Source organism: Chenopodium quinoa, unplaced genomic scaffold, assembly GCF_001683475.1.
Source record: "Chenopodium quinoa cultivar QQ74 unplaced genomic scaffold, ASM168347v1, whole genome shotgun sequence".
NCBI classification, from domain to species: domain Eukaryota; kingdom Viridiplantae; phylum Streptophyta; class Magnoliopsida; order Caryophyllales; family Amaranthaceae; genus Chenopodium; species Chenopodium quinoa.
The window spans coordinates 1,054,979-1,073,662 of NW_018744693.1; the positions used below are offsets into that span (position 1 = coordinate 1,054,979).

The 18,684-nt window shown below is 32.0% G+C and overlaps 1 protein-coding gene across 1 annotated transcript; it reads left to right on the forward strand.

Moving 5' to 3' along the window:
- The first annotated feature begins 14,787 nt into the window (after positions 1–14,787).
- LOC110702476 (osmotin-like protein OSML13) lies at positions 14,788–15,712 on the forward strand. The gene has a single exon (XM_021880186.1). It carries the CDS (start codon positions 14,847–14,849, stop codon positions 15,513–15,515), a length of 669 nt encoding a protein of 222 aa, XP_021735878.1. The 5' UTR covers positions 14,788–14,846; the 3' UTR covers positions 15,516–15,712.
- The last annotated feature ends 2,972 nt before the right edge of the window (positions 15,713–18,684 follow it).

Consider the following 18,684-nt stretch of genomic DNA (forward strand, 5'->3'; position numbering starts at 1 on the left):
TGATGACAGTTTGAGCAGCTGTTCGGTCAGGTATGTTAGGTTGAGGTGGGATAGGAGATTCAATGTTGGTAAGATCCTCAACGTCAATTATGTCAACCACCTTTTTGACGATTGGTTCAGAACTTTGAATAACCGTTTTCACCTGAACCCTTGGAGAAGGAGGTTTATCCTTATTCTCGGCCTGACTCTTCTTGCTGCGATCTTCAGGTTGCCGAGTAATGCCAGATCTGGGAAAACTACCCCGTCGATTGGCAAGAGAGGTTAGTTTCCTTTTCTTGGCATTTTCGTCAGCCATCTTCTCAGATTTTCTTTTGGCGCTGACGGTTGGAGTGCGGCTACAATGAGTAGTGAGGATATCGTACAAAGGCTTTGTAGCCTTAGGGCACCGTCTGATAACTCTCTTGACGTCAGCAGAGAGCCCTAGTAATTTATTATCTAACTTATCAACACCTGCAAGGACAATTTGCATAACGTCAGAATCATATTATGAACATGTATATAAAGAAAAAGAGGGGCTTAACAAGAAGACAACACAGTGGAAAAAGCTAATTACTAATAAGTAAGTTAATACCATAGTGGTCGGTCCAGCAAAGACCAACGTGAGATAAAAGGGCCCTACGCTCATGTTTGCCGAGATTTCTCTCGGGAATAGATTCAAACCTTGGATGGGGCCGGAAGAATGTCCTCCTGAGTGGGAAATCATCAGGAACCGACATAAAAAAGAACTTGTCTTGCCACCCTTTGCAGCTTGATAATTTAGGGTGAACGGTATATTTGTGAGGTTGGGTATATAAAGACCACCACCCATCCGATTGGCCATCCCTCTTTAAAGTTAACAGCCGCCTGAATGCATTAAGGGTTAACGGATAATTTCTATGAAGCAGAACCCAAATAAGGGCAATAACGACACGAATGGTGGGAGGGGTAAGCTGTACAAGACAAACGTTCTAGGTCTTCAGAATTTTGGCCACAAAAGGATGAAGGGGGAATCAAAGGCCGAAATCAAAGTGCTTAAGGTAAATGGCAACATGGCCATCTGGGCAGTCGAGCACTTAAGATCCAGAAGGCGGAAGACAAAGGTCATACCCGTCCGGAAGTTTATAAAATTGTTTGGCATGCTGGCAATAATCTTTTTCCAAAGCCATTTGCCTAAACTTGTCGCTTATCTTAGCTTCTGCGACTTTGCCTTTAGCAGCTAAAACAATAGGCTGCCGAAATTCAGCCCCGTCGGTCTCAGAGTTATAACCTTCGTCAAGATTCTCTTCTTGAATAATTTCAGCCGTCATATCGATTATGTCGTTCCTACTATCAGTATTAACACTATCCTCTTGAGTATCGTCATCACCCAAAACAGAGTTAACGGCCGATTCATGGACTGGAGATTGCTGATTTCTCTCAGCGTTTGGAGGGGTTTCCATATCATCAGATTCGGAAGAGCTAGCAACCTGATCTTCTTTAGCCTTTTTGCTTGACTCGACCTCTTCAGCAGCATCACGAGCAGCAACTTCAGGCTGATAGCTGGTACGCTTAACTCTTGGCATAGTATTTATACCTATATGCCCCACGTTTGAGCCGTATTGGTCAAAATGAGTATTAGCAAAACTCCTCAAATGATAACGAATACTGACCGGTTCAACCTCAAGGATTTCAGTATCTCCCGGTATGTTAGGGTTAACAGGACGGTTTGCTTTTTCACACTTGGCTAATAATTTATGACGGTAAAAGACCTTCTTTTGTTCTTCTACAGATAACGGTTGAAAAGGGTCGTCAATGTTGTCAGAAAGTGAAGAAGTGGTTTCTCCAGTTCGACCAAGGTCTTTTCCTAAAGATTGTCTAATAAGTCGGCGCCTAGAAGTGTTAAGGGTAGGTTGTTCTTCTTCAATACTACTGTTGGACATCTAATTCTTGGTTTACAGACCTCAAAGTGAAAGAAAACAAAATTTAAAACATGCAATTTGGCCTTTTTTAAAAAAAAGAGAAAAAATAATTATAAAAATAATCAAGAACTCGAAATCAAAATCAGACAATTGGGATCAGAGTTTTGTGAATACCTTAAACTACTCGCCAACAATGGAGCGCTCCAACAAATCAGTGGTGTCGATAGAACTAACGCGGAAGACAGGTGATTGCAAGGAAGTTATTCTAAATCGTAAATCCCTTTTGTCGAAATGTTTTCTCAAGAAATTTTCTTGTTTTTCAGGAAATGGCAAAAAAAGTAAGTGAGATGAATAGGAGAAGTTGCGAATTAATTATTAAGTACATAATATGTAAAAATAAATAAATAAATAAATAAAACGGTTGATGTGACGACCGTGTCAGAAATCTAACGGTTCAAAAATTTAAAAATTAAAATAGCAGATTAACAAATTGGTGACATGTGTTTGTCTTTAATAGCTATTTCCCGCTTATTTTTCTAATAGACACTTCATTTACTTAACTGACCTTGTATGCTTACGGCACACAAGGTCACTTGGGGGAGAAAACGGAACTTTTTCTGCTCCCAATTTATTTTACTAAAGTAGACCTTGTATGCTTACGACACACAAGGTCACTTGGGGGAGAAAACGGAGTTTTTTCTGCTCCCAATTTATTTTACTAAAGTAGACCTTGTATGCTTACGGCACACAAGGTCACTTGGGGGAGAAAACGGAGTTTTTTCTGCTCCCAATTTATTTTACTAAAGTAGACCTTGTATGCTTACGACACACAAGGTCACTTGGGGGAGAAAACGGAGTTTTTTCTGCTCCCAATTTATTTTACTAAAGTAGACCTTGTATGCTTACGGCAAACAAGGTCACTTGGGGGAGAAAACGGAGTTTTTTCTGCTCCCAATTTATTTTACTAAAGTAGACCTTGTATGCTTACGGCAAACAAGGTCACTTGGGGGAGAAAACGGAGTTTTTTCTGCTCCCAATTTATTTTATTAAAGTAGACCTTGTATGCTTACGGCACACAAGGTCACTTGGGGGAGAAAACAGAGTTTTTTCTGCTCCCAATTTATTTTACTAAAGTAGACCTTGTACGCTTACGGCACACAAGGTCACTTGGGGGAGAAAACGGAGTTTTTTTCAGCTCCCAATTTATTTTTCTAAAGTAGACCTTGTATGCTTACGGCACACAAGGTCACTCGGGGGAGAATACACTCAAAATTTTAAATATAACGTTACCGATATACATACCAAAGAACAACACTAAATTATTACATAATACAATCCAACATAGTATCCTGAATAACCAAATACATGATCTTTATAAAATGCTTGACAGAGCGCAAGAAATGAAAGCCTGAACATATCATAAACGATTATAGCGTAAACTAAAAATAAGTATACTACATGTTCTAAAAGTGTGAACGTCGACCTGTAGTCGAACGTCCTCACTTGGGGGGCTAGTTGTATGGGAAGATATGTAAAATGGTCCGATATCTTTTACAAATATGGATCTCAACCCAGCAGAGCTGATAAATGCGCAAATATGTTCGATAAAGCAGACATATCGACCTGTCGGTATTCGGCATGTGGCAACAACAGTTTGACACTTGGCAGGAAAAGCTTTGCATGCTTTGTAGCCACCTGTCTTGATATTTATTATAAATAGTAGGTTAGGAGTCATTAATGAGGGTAATTAATCACTCTCTCTCTCTCTTTCTCTTTCTCTTTCTCTTTCTCTCTCTAATTTCTCTTTCTTCATCATCACAAACTGACTTTGTCATCGGAGTGGTTATCCCTGAAACACCCCAGGGTTAGCTAATCCTTTCTCTTTGTGTAGGTTCTCGTCTGGCCGATAGGAGCTTACCGGGTTGTCGGATCCTTGCAGAAACACACACAAACATACATTATATTATACAACGACGTTTAAAATTCATATAATCAACATTTATTCCTAAGATTCTTCAATAATCCAATTTGTTTAGGTATAAACCCAATCAAAAGATTACCCTGAAGAGTTCTGAAATGAAATTTGATCAACAATTCACAACATAAACCCAATTTCATAACGAACGAATTCAATAATTATTAGAAAATTGAACAACATACAGTTCTTGAAAGTAAACTAGTAGTCGTAGACCCAATTCATTGGCGATTTCGCCGTGGATGTTGAGTTCTCTCAAGTTCTTCAAGCTCCACTTTTTCTTGAAAGCGTGCCTTACATGTGGATGTGATGTGATGTTAGTTTAGGAATATCCAAATATATGGAATTTGTTATTGTTTTGTAAGGAAAATATTAAACACGTGATTAGAGGTGTCACTTCATATAATCCAACGGAATTTGTGTTAGATTTACTCGGGTTGGATTTGTTAGGGTTCAAATTATTTTTTTAATTCGAATCAGGTCAAATTTGGGTCATGATATTTGGTTCGGATAAATTCAGATCGTATTCAAAACGGGTTAATTTCGGATAGGATTGATTTCAATTTGGATGATTTCGGTTTGATCAAGTTTGGTTTGATTAAGATAAGTTGGATTCATTAATTGGCCAATTCGTGTTCATTGATATATAGAACATGTGACTAGGTAAAATATACCTCTAAAGACGTATTGTCTTTGTATTGTACAATATATAAGAGTAATTTGTTATTTTGTAGTTATTTTTTTTTCTTTTGTTGGTGTTTAGAAAGTCATGAGGGCGGGGATGAGAATCGATCCAGAATCTCCTATAGTCGGGAGGAAAACTCTAACCACTTGAGTTATCCCTCACTCTCTTATTTTTTAGTTATTACTTACAAGTATTATAAATTTACATTGTATTAAAGAGATAATGTTTGTCATAATTCTTGGTATAAACAAAGGTGTCTATTTTACAAAATTTAATCTTCCATAATTACATTGTTAGATTTGTTTTGTTTCTAATTGATCTAGGAGGCTTGAGACGCAAGCAATAAGTTCAAGGGAGGAGAGTACTTCTAGATAACCTGGTAGTATTGACGAAAAAAAAATAAAGAAAAGAAAATAAATATTTTTAAGTTAATAACATTATACTCCCTCCGTTTCATAATGTTAGTCTCATATGAAATCAGTCACATAAAATAAGAAGGTAAAAATTTCCTAACTTAAAGTCATGTCATCAATACACAATCAATTAATTCAAAAAAAAAAAAAAATCGAGTTATAAATGAAATATATTCAATATGGGTAGATATTTTTGAAACGCCCAAAATAGTATATGGGACTAACATTATGAAATGAAGGGAGTACATTGTTTTTTATATACAAGTATAAATGAATAGTAGTAAAAAAATATAGTTAAAATTAGTCTTGAATAACAAAATTTTGTATTTTACTCCCTACAAACACAATTCAACCACCCGATTTACTGTTTATTTCAAACTATCACCCCAACATTAAATTCAATTCGTTGAATTAAGCTCCCTAAGCTTTGGTTTTTATACAATTTAGGGGAAAATAAAAACAGAAAAACCTAAATCTTAAAGTTAGGGTTCATTTGGCGTTGTTGCGGTTTTTAGTTTTTTGTATTTTAAAAGTGTATGACATATGTCATATAATGAATAAAAAATTTAATCAAACTTATTAAAATCATGCTAATTTTGAAAACTGACAACAGAAAAGTGAAAACACATTTTTCTTGTTTCCTTTTTTTGATTTTTTGTTTTCAAAAAAACTGAAAACTGAAAACCAAAAACAATGCCAAAGAAGCCATAAGAAATTCTCACAGATTAACACAATTCAACCATTAATGTATCTATTATGTGCAAGTACTCCATAAGATTACTAGTTACACTAGTAGATACACAACAAAAAGAAACAAAATAATGTTATTATTGAGTCATTATTATCCAAATCTTTTGGTGTTATGAGAGCCACAAAGGACGGGGGAAGCACATCTAACCACTTGAATTATTCATCACTCACATCTATATCTATTTATCTATATATTTATTTTATAAATAAACAAGGAATAACCGCTGACATCATATTGTCCACGTGGCAGCTTTATAAAAAAATTTCCCGCGTAAATAAAATTCCGACGTCATTATATTTTCATTGGTTTCAAATTTAATTTATTCCTCTCAATTTATCTATACTCTTTAATTTATTTATTTTTCTTCTATCACCAACTATTGGTATCTAATACATCTTTCTCTGATGCTTCATCGAACAAAATATTTTTAGCGTTTTAACAAAATAAAATTCAATTTACGCCACGTAGGATAGAGTTATATAGAATTCAATTTGTAGGATAAAAAAGTTAATTTAGAATTCTATTTTCAATCAAATTTGGATAGAATTTTAGGATAAAATTGTTAATTTAGAGTTTTATTTATAATTTTATTAGAAAAAATTATAACACTCATAAATTATCATATAAATTTATTTTTTGTATCATAGTATTTTTTTGGAGCGAAGGAATTATCTCAGAATGCACCACATCCATTATTTATAATATATTCTAATAAATCAAAACAATATGCTTTACAATCTAATATAATTTTTCTGTGTTTAAACCTGTCAATCGGGTCGGGTCACGAGTCATTTCGGACAGGGTCATTATTTCAGGTTACGGGTCAAGAAATGTTTTTCACCAATGTTATTATTATTAGTCATTACATGCCTACTATATAGTTTAAATCATCACAAAAACACATCAATTTTTAACTAATTTTGTATCAGTGATATGTTTTAAAATTTGACATATAGATTAAAAATTTATCTTAAAATTCAATAAACAACCCGGGTATCGCACGGGCACAAAACTAGTTTATCTATATATCTATTCTATCTATCTATATATTATACTAAAAGACAAGCGCCTCAATGTGAGGATGACAAATGTTACTCTCTCATTGGCTTATCTTAAGTATTAAATATATCTATATAATTAATGTTTACATATTCAAGCATAGTTATTTTTGTTAAACTTCAAACAATAAAAGCAAGTTTCTATACATGCATAAGATTTTCATGATTTTCTAACATAAATATTGATTTAATTTTTTTATAATAAATATATACTTTTCAATACTACAAATAATCCATAAAGTTTTTCCAATCTTTATTTATAGCCAAGTTAAAGAATAATAACTAATTTGAAGCAATATGATTAAAGTGGCATAATTAAGGAAACAAATATTTCGTATTTTAAAAGGCTAATTTTTTTATTTTTTTTTTATGAAAATTAAATAAAATCGATAAGAATTTAGTTTGACGTCAATTATGAAATCAATACAAACATTTAAAAAAATCAGATGTACAATAAAATATTGTGCACCTATTATAAAAGCTACCCTGTAATGAATGAAAGTTATTTATGCTTTATTGATAAAAGTTACCCAAAATAGTCTACAAATTATCCTAAATTCAATTCAAGTAATCGGATGAATACAAAAGTTTTTGATAAAGATATCAAATAGTGTAAAAATTACTTTTATCGTTTGTTGTGCTCCTTGACAAATACTGAATGCTGAGCCGAAATGTTGTCTTGGAAAAAAATACATAATCTTGAACATAAATTTAATTTTTATCGGCCTTTCATTTTCTATACAATGTCTTTTACAATGACCTTTTGTTTTTCTTGCATAAAAAAATTAAAAAAAATAAATTAAAAAAAAACTGAACCAATAACCAATCAAAACAAGAAGAATAAAAGTTAAATTGAATTAGACATTTGACGGAAAAGAGATAGATATAAAATGTATTTATAACTATTACTCGTGTTTTAAATTGTAATATTCGTATTATACTAAAAGACAAGCGTTTTTGATAAAAATACCAAATAGTGTAAAAATTACTTTTATCGTTTGTTGTGCTCCTTGACAAATACTGAATGCTGAGCCGAAATGTTGTCTTGGAAAAAAATACATAATCTTGAACAAAAATTTAATTTTTATCGGCCTTTCATTTTCTATACAATGTCTTTTACAATGACCTTTTGTTTTTCTTGCATAAAAAAATTAAAAAAAAATAAATTAAAAAAAAAAAACTGAACCAATAACCAATCAAAACAAGAAGAATAAAAGTTAAATTGAATTAGACATTTGACGGAAAAGGGATAGATATAAAATGTAGTATAACTATTACTCGTGTTTTAAATTGTAATATTCGTATTATACTAAAAGACAAGCGTTTTTGATAAAGATACCAAATAGTGTAAAAATTACTTTTATCGTTTGTTGTGCTCCTTGACAAATACTGCATGCTGAGCCGAAATGTTGTCTTGGAAAAAAATACATAATCTTGAACATAAATTTAATTTTAATCGGCCTTTCATTTTCTATACAATGTCTTTTACAATGACCTTTTGTTTTTCTTGAATAAAAAAATTAAAAAAAATAAATTAAAAAAAAAACTGAACCAATAACCAATCAAAACAAGAAGAAAAAAAGTTAAATTGAATTAGACATTTGACAGAAAAGGGATAGATATAAAATGTATTATAACTATTACTCGTGTTTTAAATTGTAATATTCGTATTATACTAAAAGACAAGCGTTTTTGATAAAGATACCAAATAGTGTAAAAATTACTTTTATCGTTTGTTGTGCTCCTTGACAAATACTGAATGCTGAGCCGAAATGTTGTCTTGGAAAAAAATACATAATCTTGAACATAAATTTAATTTTAATCGGCCTTTCATTTTCTATACAATGTCTTTTACAACGACCTTTTGTTTTTCTTGAATAAAAAAATTAAAAAAAATAAATTAAAAAAAAACTGAACCAATAACCAATCAAAACAAGAAGAATAAAAGTTAAATTGAATTAGACATTTGACAGAAAAGGGATAGATATAAAATGTATTATAACTATTACTCGTGTTTTAAATTGTAATATTCGTATTATACTAAAAGACAAGCGTTTTTGATAAAGATACCAAATAGTGTAAAAATTACTTTTATCGTTTGTTGTGCTCCTTGACAAATACTGAATGCTGAGCCGAAATGTTGTCTTGGAAAAAAATACATAATCTTGAACATAAATTTAATTTTAATCGGCCTTTCATTTTCTATACAATGTCTTTTACAATGACTATTTGTTTTTCTTGCATAAAAAAATTAAAAAAAATAAATTAAAAAAAAAACTGAACCAATAACCAATCAAAACAAGAAGAATAAAAGTTAAATTGAATTAGACATTTGACGGAAAAGGGATAGATATAAAATGTATTATAACTATTACTCGTGTTTTAAATTGTAATATTCATATTAACAATGCTATTACTTATGAATTTTTTTTAGAAAAACTAACATTTTGATTTAAAAATTGTGCATTGCTCATGTACTATACTAGATATACAACAATCATGAGCAATAATTTATGTTGTTTTATACATAATAATACTTTTAACTATAATAGTATGTGTATATAATATAATATTTTTTATAATATAAAAAATATATGTATATAATATAATATTTTATAACACGTGTCCTCCATACAAAGTGTTTGGTTGTTGGTGTAGTGGTGATTGAGACTACACTTGGTAGGGAGGACCTGTGTTCGCTCCGCTGCAACAACAATCGGAAGGGGAGTGGAACCTAATAGCCTAAAACAGATCCTCAAATCTGGATTAGCCCAAAGGGTGAACCGGATAGAACACCCAAAACTCAATGCATATATGACGGGAATTAACTTATCCTATCTATCTTATACAAAACTCCAAAGTCTAAATTTTTTTTTCAAAATATAATAATAACTAACATTTGTAAATTTTTGTTAATATGAAAGATATAAACCTATCAAAATGTATATATAGTTAAATTGTTTAATAACTTATATCGAATGCGTAGTTTTATTAAACCGTACATCGCACGGGCACTAAGCTAGTTATTATTTTAATATGAATGTTTATTCATATTCAGGATTATATTGTTGCAAGCCTTTTGTTCCCTATATATATTTATTTTTTTACAACATTTTATTCCCCATATTAAAATTAGAGCTGATCACACTGAGCCCGGCCTGATTTTGGGCAGAATTTTCCGGCCCGAAATCGGGTCGGGCCCGATTTTTACAAAGTTTGGATGGGTTTGGGAAATGGATTTTTTTTGCATTTTTAATTAATTTTTGGGCCCGACTCAAAATTGGCTCGAAAAGCCTGTATGGCCTGACTAGTTCGGGAGGCTTTGGGCACACGTTTTCCGGCCCAAAGTTTGGCCCGGCCCGAGAAATTGACAAAATTTTTAACCTCAGCTCGACCCAAACCCGACCCGCCTCACCCATTGATCACCTCTTAATTAAAATACAAAGTATGCTAGAATGCATGTTTTATTGTTTGGTACTCCCTCCGTATCCTTACCTTATAAAAAATTAGAACATAACTCTTAGGTATAGTGTGCTACCAATTATACCCTAAAAAATATGTACAAAAATATATATTTACTTTTTTACCCTCATTAATATGTTTACTCTCGTTAATATGTCTAATTTTTTAATCATTTTTTTACAAGTTTTAATCATTAAACATATCATCAATAATAATTACACTTTAATAAGTATTTTAATACCACGACGAATGGGTTTCAGGACACCCGTTCCACGGCGGGGTTTGTAGGTAACGCTACCAGATCGGCGACTGGAAGCACTTGTTTCAAGGGTTTCATGGCAAGTTAGATCTAGGTTTTTGTCACTACAGGAAGCCATTGACAGAGGAATTGAGAGAAAACCAACAAAGGAGTACAGAGAGAGAGAGAGAGAGAGAGAGAGAGAGAGAGGAATCGATTCGGCGAGAGAAGAGAGAGAAAGTAAGAACTAGGGTTTAGGTGGGAGGGATTTATTATGGAGAATTCTCCAGAATAAATGAACTCCAACCAATTCATCAGATGAATTGAATGAGGAGCATTCAATTGAGGCAGTTGGGGAGTTGATGAATTTGAAGGGTTGGGGTATAATTTTGGTGGGAATGATTAATTTAATTAATCAGTCTTCTTTATTAATCAGATAAGGTTAGTAATATAACTAAGTTGAATTATTAAAAAAATAAGGGTACAATGGTAATTTTACATAAAACATTTTTACTAAAAAAGGAAAGAAATGGGAAAGTTGCGAGTAAATTGGATCATCCCAAAAAGGAAATAGTTGCGAGTAAAGTGGAGCGGAGGTAGTATAACTGTATAAAGTACGCTAATAATGCATGCTTGGTGACCTTTTAAAGTGGGCCTAGCTTAGAGCATAGTCAGCATACAAATCTGATGACAGTTGCCTAAAATATAGTAATATACTATTACTTCGTATCTAATTCTATCTACTTAGGCCCTGTTCTTTAGAGCTGCTCAGCTCAAATCAAATCTTCTCTGCTCTGCTCTACTCAAAAGAAATCTGTTCTACTCTGCTCTGCTCTATTTTCATATGATAATTAATAATAACAACAATAATAATTAATATTCAATAATAATAATTAATATTATATTGATGATAATAATTTATTATTTTGAATATTTTTTTTATAATAATTATTAATATTAATAATAATTAATATTTGTTAATCATAATAATAATTAATCATAATACTCGTAATAATTATTAATAATAATTATCAATAATAATATTTAATAATTCAAACTATTAAGAATATTGAATTGGAGCTATGAATTTGATGAATTACATATAAATTTTTCTGCTCACAAAAATTGACGAATCAATTGATTTGGAAATTCGAAACGTATATTAGGTTTTTGGAATTTTACAGAGAGAGGAGAATATCAAGGAAAGAATGAGGAAGGAGGGTCGTATTTTGTTTTTTAGAAGGGTGTTTTAGAGTAAATAGGGGTTGTATTTAGCAACCGTGATAAAAAAACGCATTTGCAAAAGACTTATTTTAATCAATAAATAAAATGATTTGTCTTTTTATTAAGCAAAATTAAAGAATAAGGTTTGAGATTTTAAATTCAAGCTTAAAGTTAAAAAAAAATTATCTTATGATATTAGGAATTATATTCAAATATCCAATGAATGATCTTTATATAAAAAAAAATCTTAAATTAATTAAAAAGATTTACTAGAACCGTGCATTGCACGGGCTAATATTTAGTTTAAATTAAATGCAAATGTTTTAATATTTTTTTAAGGCAATGTTTTTATATAAATTGAGTGAGATTCAGGTTTTTTTTTTTTTTTGAAGAAAAATTCAGTTCTTTAATTGATGGTTGAAAAAATGCAAAAGAAGAGACATGACGATATTTTGAAGGCCGATCAAAAAAGCAAAAATAATTAAATAAATAAATGCAATTCCTCTCAAAGGCTCAAGAAAAATCTTAAATTCTTAAATATGAAGTACAGTATTTAGCTTAGTTATTTCCTTGTTGCACCGGCAACGCGGCGGCTAGAAATTGAAGTGTACGTAAAGAATTCAAGTATTTCAGTCAATCAATTTTAAATTCTGGCATTTAATAGCCTTTTTCCACAGGCCACATGGAAAGATGACAACATCTCACAAAATTTTGACAATTCCTTAAAAAAAAGACAATTATAGCACCAAAATTTCCTAACTAATCATCCAAACACCTTGTTTTTCTTATCGTATTCCTTTGAAAATTAAACTATAAATTTTGGAATAAAAATACAATAGAATAATCAATATAACGTATCACATAAAAATCTTACTTTGACAATTCTTACCATTATCACGTCTAATGCAATTGCAACAAAACATGTAATGAAAATTAGATTAATTAATTAGGCGCCTCTAAACCAGGATGTTTCATTCTAAGGTGGAAACCAGATTTACACTAACTTAGCACCCACATTTTAACTGAAAATAACTAGAGCTACGAGCTATATGAGCAATTTAAGGATTGATATGATTCAGGTTAAATTAACTTGTGTTAGGTTTTGAATTCGTAAGGTAATCTCCTTAACTTACAGAAATTTAAAAAAAAAAAAAAAAAAAAGAAAAGAAAAAAATGTATTGAATTGACCATGACTCGGGCAATCCATATATCATCTAAAATTTCGATAAAAGTAGAAGAACATCAAATAACAAACTGAAAACATCCAAGGACACCAATTTATATGATGTCACGATAATAACAAGAAGTAGGCCTTGCAATTTTGTAAACCATTAATTCATTCAGCAAAGTTATTGCACCCCCCACAAACAAGTTGCACTATTTCAACACCAAATTAATTAAAATGACCACTTTATTGTTCATGACTCCGACCCTCGTTTAACAATACTTGTAGAATATACCCACCTACAATAGGTGGGTTAGCAATTTCAAAATGGATGATTTGTCACTATCATGTTGGAATTTACAATACTTGTAGAATATGAGAGCAATTATAAATTAATGATACTTGTAGAATATTGTTAATTAAAGTTTTATACAAAGAAGGTAACATGAATTGGTTATACACTTATACTACGTATTAATGTTATGGGGAAAGTCGGAGAAAATATAGTAGGGACTAGAGGGGCTTTTTGTTAATTAAATTGAAAAAAAAAAAAATTAGTAGATGATCATTCCCACAATATATATATATATAAGAAACTTCGAACACCTGACCTCGTAGAAGAAAAATTATTGTTTAACCATCTTAGCTAATTATCAATTATGCTTTAACCTTGTACAATAAATAATATTATACTACAAAGTATTGAAGACATATTACATACGTACGTGCAAACTATTGGATGCTCCTAAAAATTAACAGTTGCACAACTATAAAATGAGTAACCCCGGACAATGCTCGGGCTACTCACTAATGTAGACTTTAAACAATGAGGTTTTTGAGAAATGTCGCCTTTATTTATGGTCGAGTGTGTATGATTTTTTTTATTCAAACAATTTTTATATTTATCTCATTTCTCTTTAACACTTTCAATTTTTGCACAATTTATACATTACATTTAAGTAATTCCAATGGTTGTATCTAAGAACTTGCTTGCAATTTAGAAAATATCCTAGCTATCAGCTTAACCATTGTATTTAAAAAATTAGATTAGCTTGGTCAAGCAAATTAGCTTAGCTAAGCTAATTTACTTGAGAATTAACTTGCCAAAAAGATAGGTTGATACATTAATGAAATTAAATGTACAAAGCTAATTAAATTTAGGCTCAATCAAATCACAAGCTACTAGTTAACCATTTGAGCACAAAGTAGCTACTATACAAAAGAAGTTAGCTTTTTTTTTAAAAAAAAAAGACAAAAGAAGTTATAATTAGCTTATAATCTTGTATGGCATAACAAGCTAATTTGCTAATTAGCTTACCATGCATGCTCTTAAAATCTTGTATGGCATAACTACTCCTTGAAGAAATATACCCTATATCCATTCTCAAAGGTTTGATGGACTTAGTTTTATGAAGTTTTATATTTTGCAACCCCTTTATTACTTCAATTTATATTCATTCTTTCCCCTTTTATCCCACTTTATTACATTTATATGTCCGCTTTCTGTTATGTTATCCACATACTAATTACTTCACGTGTCTTATATTTATTTACATTTTTTCATTACTTATACATCAAACAGTTATTAAAAAAATACAGAGTATTAATGATTAAAGTTTAGAGTTGAAAGACATAGAAATTAAGAAATATTATTCCATGTATTTAAGAACAACCCCTGCCAATCGAGAACATTATCATGTTATGCATATATAGCTCTACATTACTATTCAAAAAAATAAATAAATTAATAAAAAAATAAAAATATAGCTCTTCATTGACTGCCTCTTGCTTTGACTATTTCTTCCATTCAGTATTATCAAGTCTAGAACAATAATGCACCAGAACACGCAAAGAAACTAGATTAGATCAGCCTCCCGTCAAATAAAAAATTGTCAGATTAGCCGCCTCAAAACTCTATATAAACACCCCTCATCATCTCTACATTTCCTCACATCAAAACTACATACAATAATTATTATTTAAACACACCATTTCATTATGAGTCCTATATCTGCTTCTCTTGTTACATTGCTACTTTCCATCATCACCATCACCCATGCAACCACCATCACCGTAGTCAACAACTGTGACTTCACCGTGTGGGCTGCTGCCGATCCAGGAGGCGGTCAGCAACTCGCTAAAGGAAACACCTGGGACGTAAACCCAGCACCCGGGACTAAAATGGCACGTATTTGGGGTCGTACCGGGTGCAACTTTGATGGCAATGGTAATGGCAATTGCCAGACTGGAGGCTGTGGAAAACTAGTGTGTGACCCGGGTAATTGGGGTACTATCCCAAAGACTCTGTTTGAGTATGCACTAGCACAACCCAATAACCCAACCGACACCATCGATATCTCACTAATTGAAGGCTTCAATATCCCTATCTCCTTCACTCCCACTTCCAACTCCGGTGCACTTGATGGGAAGTGTCGTACAATTAGTTGCACGGCTGATATTAACGGGCAGTGCCCTCAGAACTGGAAGGTTCCGGGAGGATGTAACAGTCCTTGCACGACACAAGGGATCGGATCGTGTGGTGCTAGTGGTGACTCTACATTTTACAAGCAAAGGTGCCCTGATGCTTACAGTTTCCCTGAAGATGATCAAAGCAGCACTTTCGCTTGTCCTTCTGGAACTAATTACAGGCTCACTTTCTGCCCTTGAACGTTGATGAACAACTAATAAAGGGTGTCGTAACATGAGTACATGAAATGTTGAATTAAAGTTATAGATTGATGGAAATTTAACTATATTTGTAATAATCTAGAGCTAAATGTTCTTATAAGTTTGGCTCTGAAATTCTGTATTTTCAGCTGAAAATAATAAAATGATCATAATAATAATATGTATTGTTGTGCTTATTCCTCGTTTGTCTTTTCTATACTCTATTCTTCTATACCATTATTTGTTGGAAATTTTGTCAAATTTTAAGCAAACCGTTATCTGGTTAACCCAAAAAATATAAGGGCCCTATTTGGTAGAAAGCTGAAAGCTGAAGCTGATTGAGTTATTTGATTTTGACTAGCTGATTTTATTAACTGATTTGACTAACTTATTGTATTAACTGGTTATATAAAAGTGTTTGGTAAATAGTTGATAGCTTAAAGGTGATTGAGTATGTGAAATGACCAATAAGCTAATTGTGGGGTAGGTAGTTTAGATAGGATTTTAATTTATATGAGGTTATAAGTGTCATTTCACAATAATTAATGAATAAGCTAATTGAAAAGGCTCCTAAAATGAGATTTTTCAAAAAGAGCTTATTTAGTGGAATAAGCTTACTACCAAACACTTGTATTAGATTGTTTGACTAGTCAATCAGCTAAAGTTAGTCAAATAAGCTAATATACCCCCAATAAGCTTACTACCAAAAAGGGCCAAGAATAAACCCTTTGTTTACCTAAAAGTAAGTTAGCTTTTTCAGACTATATATTTCCTATAATGAATAAGGGGTAACAAGTTGATTAGATTATTATTATAGCATTTTTCATAATATCATTGGTTCTCTTTTACTTTTTCTAAGGGCAATAAATCCTTTCAAAGATGACCCATAAATGATAAATATTATTGGAACAATGCGTCTTGTGTGCGGCTGGCCACCATGTGACCACTTGAGAAAAAACAAAATAACCCTTATAATACTAAATGAGTAACCTCTATAATATTGGCCGATCGCGAGTAACCCTTAAGTAATCTTTATAACACTGACGAAGAAGTAATAACCCCTGTGAAACTGAATGAGTAACCCCTGTGACACTAACGAAGTAACCCTCATGATGGATGGCCATAATACCGTGTAGCCAGCCACATACCCTCCGTTACAAGTTACTCGCAACAAAGAGATGCAACAAAGAGATAGTTTGCGGGCTCCTATGCAAAATATCTTAAGTGTAATTATTGAAAAATAAGGGGATGTACTTAGTATTAATCCAATTAAAAAAAAAAAAATAAACACTAAACACCAATCACCACAACCACCATCACCTGGCAAAACCACAACCACAACCACGAAAACACCACCACCCAACAAACCACCAATGAGCCCAACACCACTAACGAACCTAGTGAACCCTTGATCAATGAACCCAATTCAACGAACCCAACACGAACCCTTCGCGAACCCACGATCAACGAACCAACACCACCACCACTTGCGAGCCCTTCGTGAAGCTGCAAAGCCACCGAACCCACTACAACCCACCACCACCCACCCCGAAACCCACACCCACGAACCCATACCCACAACCCCAAACCCCACCACCCACAACCCCGAAACGCACAACCCACAAACCCAGATCCACCACCCACAACCCCGAAACTCACAACCCACAAACCCAAAACTCGAACTCAAACCCAGAAACCCAAAATCTAAAACCCACAACTCTATCATCGATTAAAGCTTTAATTGGTCAAATTTAACCATTAAAACTCCAGATTTAGAGTTTTCATGGTTAAATTTGACCATAAAACCTTCAAATATGTGCTTCACCGGCAATGGAAAAACAACAAGCTGAGGAAGAGAGAGAAAACGGAGGCGGCCACAACAAAAAGGACGATGATAGTGACTTCAAGCGATGATGGTGTCTCCATAGTATGTTGTGGTCGAATAGAGGGGAGATGAACAAAGAACAAAATTTCTGGTGATTGGTGGTGGTGGTGAGAATGAATATAGATGGAAGGGGTTTGATTTTGGTGGAAACAATTAAGTTAATCAATGTTAGGATTTAAGCTAATAAGTTAAAATAAGGAGTTTAATTAATTAAGGTGTTTAAAAAAAAGTAAGGGTAATTTGTAAAATCACATATAAAAATTTACTATAAAAGGAAAAAATAAGTTTGTTGCAAGTATTATATAACGACTATTTTAGTAATTGTTGCGAGTAATTCGTAACGGAGGGAGTATAAGATTTGTGTTACTGGAAATAACGATTTATTTTGTTAAAAAAAAAAAACAATAACGATTGAAATTGTTGGGTTAGTGTCGCTTAAATTTTATAAGCCTGACTAATTATCACTCAAGGCATGCAAAAAATTTCTAGATTATTCCCTCATATTGTGGAATTGATGGGGAATTGTGGAACAATAATCTAGAATTGGTGAATGATCTTGAAGATTCAAGATTTATGTGGCAATTTAAAGATCACACTTCTTCCACTTCCTTACGGCAATTATAAATAGTGATTATTCTCTTACTACTTATCTTGCATTTATCATTCTCCTAATTATTATGATACCACATATTAAATTACTGATTTCCTATATAGCTTCATGATACTACATATTAAATTAACTTATAGTTTTGCACTAATTATCCAAACTAGAATCGAACAAATTATAATTAATCACATTTCTAATTCAGACATATCTTTACTTAGTATTTAAAAAAGAAAACCAAAAAAGACATATGTCATCATTCTAATTACACTTTCCTATCTTCCTTTTCAACTCAATGTGCCACATGTCGTTTTACATTTTTTATTTTTAATTATACAATTTTTCTTAACTCTTTCATTAAACACTTCATCATCATCTCCCCTCTTTAATTCAACCTTTTTATTTTCTCTCTTTGATTTTAGTCCCTCCAACTTCTTTCTATTAAGTTTCATTTCAAATTATAGTCCCAAAATTTTTATTTCTTTAATTATGTTTTCATTTACATATTACACTCACAATTATTTATTGGTATTTCCTCACTCATCTCTCAATGCAATTTTCTATTAACAAACCGTGCATTGCACGGGTCAGAAGGCTAGTTATACTTACAAAACACAACCAAAATAAAAATTTTATAATGAATGAATAAATAAATAATTTGACAAAAATGAATAATTCAA